Genomic DNA, 6862 nt, shown 5'->3' on the forward strand with positions numbered 1-6862 from the left:
TATTGGCTCCCGGCACGTCGGCGTCCCTCGCTCGCGCGGGCGCGGCCAATGGGGGCGCGGGGCCGGGCGCGCGGCCTCGGCAGCGGGGGCGCGGGCCGGCGCGGCGCGGCGCTGGGAGCGGCGGCAGTGGCCGTGACGTCACGGGAGGGGGTCGGCGCCGCCCGCGAGCAGCCGGATTACAAGCGAAAGCGCCTGGCAGCGGCCGGAGTCGCCCGGCATCGCGTCTCCGCCGCCTGCGCCGGTTCCTTCTCGCTGTCCTCTTCTTCCTCCTCCTCCTCGCGTTGCCGCGGCCGCTGCGGCCGTGTCTGCCCCGCAACTTTCCAAGAAAGTTCAGAAACTCGGCTACGGGGCTACCGAGTGGCGGGCGGCTGCCACCTCGGGAGCCGCGGGGGAGCTCTGAGGGCGCGCGGCCGCCCGGGCCTCGCCGTCGCTGCACCTGCCGCGTCCGCCGCCGCCACCGCTGCTGCCAGGTGCCAGGCTGTGGGCAGACCCCGGCAGCGGCGGCGGCGGCGGCGGCGGCTTCGGGGTAGCTTCCCGCCGCCTGCGCTTTCGCCTGGGTCCTCCGCGTCGCCACCGCCGCGCCACGTGCGCGGTCGTTCCTGGAGCGCTAGTTCCTGGAGCGCACGTTCCGAGCTTTCTCAGAAAAATTTTTAACTACCCCCCCCGCCCCGCATCATCTTTTTTTCTTCCCACTCCTACTTTTTGCATAAGAGAAAAAAAGTTGTGTCGAAAGTATCCACCGATTGCCACTTCCCAATTACCCTTCCTTCTCTCCCCGCCCCACTTTTTTTTTTTTTTTTTTTTTTTTAAGCGGCGGCAACATTGTTTGGTGTTTATTTTGTTTTACGATCGATAGCTTCCTTCGCTGGTTCCGGGCGGCTGCTGAACGGCGGAGTGGCGTGGACCTCATGTAGAAATGACAACAATGGAAGGGGCCAGCGCGTCGAGTTTTGGAATAGACACGATTTTATCCAGTGCCAGTTCAGGCAGCCCGGGCATGATGAATGGAGATTTCCGTCCGCTCGGTGAGGCCAGGACCGCGGATTTTAGGAGTCAGGCCACCCCATCTCCCTGTTCGGAGATTGATACCGTAGGGACGGCGCCTTCTTCTCCTATTTCAGTCACCATGGAGCCCCCGGAGCAGCATCTGGTAGCAGACGCGACCCAGCATCATCACCACCTCCACCACAGCCAGCAGCCGCCGCCACCGGCCGCGGCCCCGACCCAAAGTTTGCAGCCTTCGCCCCAACAGCAGCAGCCGCCGCCGCCGCCGCCACAGCAGCCGCCGCCGCCCGCCCAGCAGCTGGGCTCGGCCGCCTCGGCCCCCAGGACTTCTACGTCTTCTTTTTTAATTAAGGACATCTTGGGCGACAGCAAACCTCTGGCGGCATGTGCACCCTACAGCACCAGCGTATCCTCTCCCCACCACACCCCGAAGCAGGAGAGCAACGCAGTGCACGAGAGCTTCAGGCCAAAGCTCGAGCAGGAGGACAGCAAAACCAAACTCGACAAGCGGGAGGATTCCCAGAGCGACATCAAATGCCATGGTGAGTCCCACCACCCAGCGCTCTTGGCTTGTCCTCCTGGTTCCCAATCTCCCCTTCAGCCTTCAGCAGATCTCTGCTGGGGAGCGATTCCGGGCGCATCTCGGGCGACTGGGCGACGGTTAAAAGACTGCAAGCTGAAGGGAGGCCTGGGCGTGAGATTTGGGGACTCTTCGAAGTTCTGTTTATTGTTAAATTTCTACCCCACAACCTTCAACGGCCATCCAACTCCTTCCTTTGTTTTACTTAATTTTAATCTATTGGGGGTTAAGGGGGGGGTGGAGGGCATCCGACAGGAAATACTTTTCGTTGATAAAAGGGATAGACTTGGGGTTTTTCTAGCTGAGACTTTGGGAATGGGAATGGGAATGTGGGGAGGTGGGAGAGAGAAACCACTTAGCTAGCGTGGATGTGATCACAACCTGGTGTTCGTTCTTTAATGCAAGTGATTTCACCCCCCACCTTATTTTCTAAACACCATCACAGGAATTATCGGTTTTAATGAAGGAAAAATTTCTGAGTTTCATGAACAGAGCAACTTGTAAAAAATTAGATCGTGGTTAGTATAGGGAAGCCCGTAAAAATTTGTAATCAGTTTCTTAAAAGCACCCTTCTTATCCTATGGCCTCAACTGAATATCTGTATCCTATGAAGATTTTTGGCCCCTTACAAGTAATTAGGAGGTAGTATTTATAAAAATAAAATCTTTTGAAATTGGATTAATCTCCTTTTTGTTAAAAAAAAGATGACAATGGAAATTGTCCTTGAACTCCCTTTTCCCATTTTCTCCTCAGACAATTTCATAAGTAAATGTGGTAGTTTTTGCATGGGAAGAGTTTTAATATACCAGGAGCGTTTTTTCTTCCTTTACAGATACGTTGTTTTTTTATTATTGATCCTTGTTTTTTCTGGTAAAGAAATATGCTGACTGTCTGGAAGGCAGGACGTTAGCTCCTCATTTTACTATTATAGCATTAGCATAATAGTGTCCAAAACAGATGTACAGTCTGGTCTGGCGATTTTTTGTGCACCAACCTCCCCAGTGGGTCAATTAGAGAGATTATTGTTCTTCCTGCAGGGAAGATCAAGGAGCACTGCACAAACGGGTACAAACAGGGAGGGATTGACATATCGATTTCCCAGCATTTCAGTAAAAAACCAAAGTTGACAAATAGAATCCGGAAATCTCCATGCTGTCACCTGGATGGGCTCAGTGATTTTGAGCTCAACTCGGTGTTTGGGTGACATACTCTTTGTGAAACTTTAAAAGACCCGATGCAGGGTTCAGAAAGCTTGATTCCAACATTTCCCAGGTGCATCTGAAAAAGAAAAACAAACACCCATAACTTTCAGAAAACAGAAAAAAGTAAAATGAAAAAGATGCCCCCTCCTCAAAAAAAAAAAAAAAAGAGTAGAAAGACCCTTTGAAAAGTACCAAATCAGTTAAACAAAGTCAGCATATTTCTTTATCAGAAAAACAAGGATCAATAAACAATACTGAAAACAATAAAGAAAAGGGAGAGCATCTCTCTCAATCAAGGAAACAATAACAAAATAACCCTTTTTAAAAGTTTTATTTTTAAAAATTTTTACTTTTTAATTTCCAACCATGTGAAGATCAGACCCCCTTTTAGGCCCCCTTTAGAACCTCTGAACAAGGCCCCACACTCTGCAGTCTGAAAACAGCCCTCTTCCTCCACATGGGCTAAGGCCTGAGTGTGTGTGTGTTCTGGGGGTGGCAGAGTGTAGTCCTCCGAGGCCAGTGGTTGGCTTGGGAATGTGGAAGTGTATGCCAGGAGGACACTCAGTCCTTCCCCCATTCCAGGCTAACTTACCACTGTGTCTGGGTTTCTATGGTAGGGACAAAGGAGGAAGGAGACCGGGAGATTACGAGTAGCCGTGAGAGTCCCCCTGTGAGAGCCAAGAAGCCTCGAAAAGCAAGGACAGCTTTTTCCGACCACCAGCTCAATCAACTGGAGCGTAGCTTTGAGCGGCAGAAGTACCTGAGTGTGCAGGATCGCATGGACCTGGCTGCAGCGCTCAACCTCACTGACACCCAAGTCAAGACCTGGTACCAGAACCGCAGGTAAGGGAGGCAGTTTGTGGGAACAAAGGTGTCTGGCCATTTAAGTCATGAATCTTCTTCTCTCCTGGCCTCCAGAGACTCTAAGGACTGAGAGAGACCCTGGAGTGGGCACTTGGGTGCTTTAAGGATGAGGTAGGGATGAGCCACACCCCCAAGGTGAGAGGGACCAAAGGGCAGCTGGAATTTGGACAATTTTGCACTTCTAAGTGCTTTAACAGGTGTTACTTTTCCTCTGAAACCCGAGCCGCTGGAATTCCCCCCACTTCATCCCCAAATCAATGAAGCCACACCTTCTCAAATTGAGACATCTGTGCAGCTGACACTCAGGTCCAGAGAGCCTGCGCGGTGCACCCCTTGGGCCTGCCCCAGGCTGGTTCCAAAGGTTTGTAGCTGACGACAGCAAGGCCCGGCCCAGCTATTGCTATCTCCACAGAGCTATCCCAGCCGCCTCAGCGTAAATGTCCTTGCTTTGGCCTGTGAGGCGGCTGGGAGAAGCAGGGTCCCAGCCTTGGTCAGTGTAGCTGCAGAGACTAGGAGAGCCCAGCTGGGTTAGAGTTGGTTTGGCAGCTGCAGGCTGGAGAATCGGCGGCTGGCCAAGCATCCGTACAGGGAGAAGGAGGGAGTGTGGGTCTGTCCCCTGTACTGGCTGCCTTTGCTGTCTCAACATGGAGCAAGAGTGCTGCAGAACCTTCCTGGCACTGCTCCTTCTCTAGAAGGGAAATTAAGAAAGCAAAAGTGGCTGGTAGTGCTTGCTGGGCCGGGAAGTGTAGAGCGGAACCTGGGCAATCTGAGGCAGAGGTTTCGCTGTGTTTTCAAGACTGGCACTCATCTCCTTGTCTCGATTTTCTCTCCCCCTCCTTTTCTCTCGCTTGTGTTCTAATCGTCCATAAGTGCGGTTGGAAATGCCCATCCAGTCGTCATCTTTACCATAATTTTCTGTCTCATTACATACGGTTTCAGCCACCCTAATTCTGTCGGAAAACATTAGTGTCATTTGTAGCCAATTTAAAATGGGCGACATGTTTATTAATTTGGCTGGAGCTGCCGAGTATGGATGGCCCACCAGTCCTGCGTTCCTTCATAAGTCATTTGAGCAACCGCCTGCTCTCTTCTTCCTAGCAGGGTGTGCAGTGGAGGAAGGAGGAGACTGAGAAAAGCTGATCACAGGTTTTGATTGTTACTTTCTCTCTGAGGAGGAAATATCTTGAAATGCATTTCCCCCTCAGAATGGCCAGGAGGTACTTTGCCCTTGGGAGAGCCCTCCCTCAAATGAATTCCATTTTGAGACCTTGTTGCCATCCTCCCCTTAAGCTCCCTGCCCACTGTAAGGTCCTGTCAGGCTTATGAGAGAAATATGTCTCCCAGCCCTGGGGACTGATAGGGGCTGGGGTCCCTGACTTAGGAGTCTCTGCATCCTTTTGTTTACGGTTTCTTCTCTCTCAGCCTGTGGGGGAAGGAAGAGGGGCTGAGAGCAGACTCTTTGGGATTGCTGGGAGTGGGGGGACGTGGAAGGGAAATTAAGGAAGGAGGAAAGTGACTGCTTGTGGAAGTCTCCTTTGGCCCTAAGGAAAGTTTCCAGAAGTAGTCAAACTACAAGGGGGGCAACAGCAGAGCAGAGCTTTAGGAAAAGGCAGCGAAGCTTGTAGGATCTCATTTGTGAGGGTCTCTGCCATTGAAGGTATAATTTACAAAACTGGCTTTGGGTTTGGGTCTTTCTGGGAGCAAGGCTGGGGCAGGAGATGTAGTGCATTGCCAGTTTGAATAGGTCTCTGAGTCTTCCTGCCACCCAGGGGAGAAAGAAGGAGGAGGCAGGAAGGGGCCAGAGAAGGGGCTGGGTCTTGGTGCCTGGACCATGCCCACAGCATGCCTGCACGCCCGCTTTCTTTCAGGACCAAGTGGAAGCGGCAGACAGCGGTGGGCCTGGAATTGCTGGCCGAGGCAGGGAACTACTCAGCGCTGCAGAGGATGTTTCCATCGCCTTATTTCTATCACCCAAGCCTGCTGGGCAGCATGGACAGCACTACGGCGGCGGCGGCTGCCGCTGCCATGTACAGCAGCATGTACCGGACTCCTCCAGCACCCCATCCCCAGCTGCAGCGGCCCCTGGTGCCCCGCGTGCTCATCCACGGCCTAGGGCCTGGGGGACAGCCAGCCCTTAATCCCTTGTCCAGCCCCATCCCGGGCACTCCACACCCCCGGTGAAAACATTGCAGGAAGGCACTGCAATCCCTTCCCCATATCCCTGCCCAACCCGGACTGCTGCCCTTCCTCTCCCCGCTCCAGGCCACTAGGCCTCCCTTGCAGCCGACTCTGGAAGGCAGAGGAGTAAGAGAGAAAGATGCTTACCAGTGGGTTGGGGACCCCCAAAGAGGAGCCAGCCCTCTGCTCTCCATATCCCCACCCCTAGAAACAGGGCTGGAAAGCTCCCCCACAGCAGTGTGACTGGCAAAAATGCTGACCCCACTCAAAGTGCGACCAGTAAGTGAAAACAACAAAAACAAAACCTCAGATTCTTTTAAAAAAATGACTTTAGGGACAAGCAGGAGGGAGGGAGGGGGGAGGGCTCAGGAGGGAAGAAAGAAGGGCACGGAGCGGAAACCTCACAGGCAGAGAGAACTGTAGATGGACAGCCAGCCTCAAGTGCTGAGGCAAAGGGCGTTGCCGAGGACATTCCGTCTGCCCCAGAGAAAAGAGGAGGGTAACTGAGAACTTTGCACTGATTTCTCATGACCTTTTTTCTTTTGGAAAAGTGGCATGCTCCATAATATGAAAAAAATGTACATTTGAAAGACTGAGTGATAAGTGATATATCATATTTATTATATGTTGTCCAAAAAGAGTCACTTATATACGTTAGTAAAAACATGATTTTTCTTTTCATGTCTTTTTGATTCAGTAAAATAAATGCTTAGACAAAAATATAGATTTTTTTGTGATTGAAAATTACAAAAATAAAGTTTATCTTTTTTTAACAAGTGATGAAATCCAAGGGAGCTGATTTTACTAAAGCAGAATGTACTATGATGAAATGCTGACTTGGTTTAGAACGACAAATTTCTTCTGAAATATTAGGAATTTACAAAATCCGTAAAGAAGTTGGGTTGGCTTGTATAAAAGCAGCTCCATTTTTCGTGCTGGCCTCTTCGGAACCATTATTTGATAAGTGTGAGTTCCTTTCTCTTTAAGTGGATGGTTTCAAAGCAACCCAGGAGGCCCTGGGAGAAAATCTGTA

General features: G+C 51.5%; 1 protein-coding gene across 1 annotated transcript; it reads left to right on the forward strand.

The window, feature by feature from the left end:
* Nucleotides 1-204: 204 nt before the first annotated feature.
* Nucleotides 205-6605, forward strand: BARHL2 (BarH like homeobox 2). Its single transcript, XM_005542780.5, has 3 exons — nucleotides 205-1547; nucleotides 3405-3630; nucleotides 5520-6605. Exons 1-3 carry the CDS (start codon nucleotides 917-919, stop codon nucleotides 5830-5832), a joined length of 1170 nt encoding a protein of 389 aa, XP_005542837.2. The 5' UTR covers nucleotides 205-916; the 3' UTR covers nucleotides 5833-6605.
* The last annotated feature ends 257 nt before the right edge of the window (nucleotides 6606-6862 follow it).

Source organism: Macaca fascicularis, chromosome 1 (genome assembly GCF_037993035.2).
Source record: "Macaca fascicularis isolate 582-1 chromosome 1, T2T-MFA8v1.1".
Classification (NCBI taxonomy): Eukaryota; Metazoa; Chordata; class Mammalia; order Primates; family Cercopithecidae; genus Macaca; species Macaca fascicularis.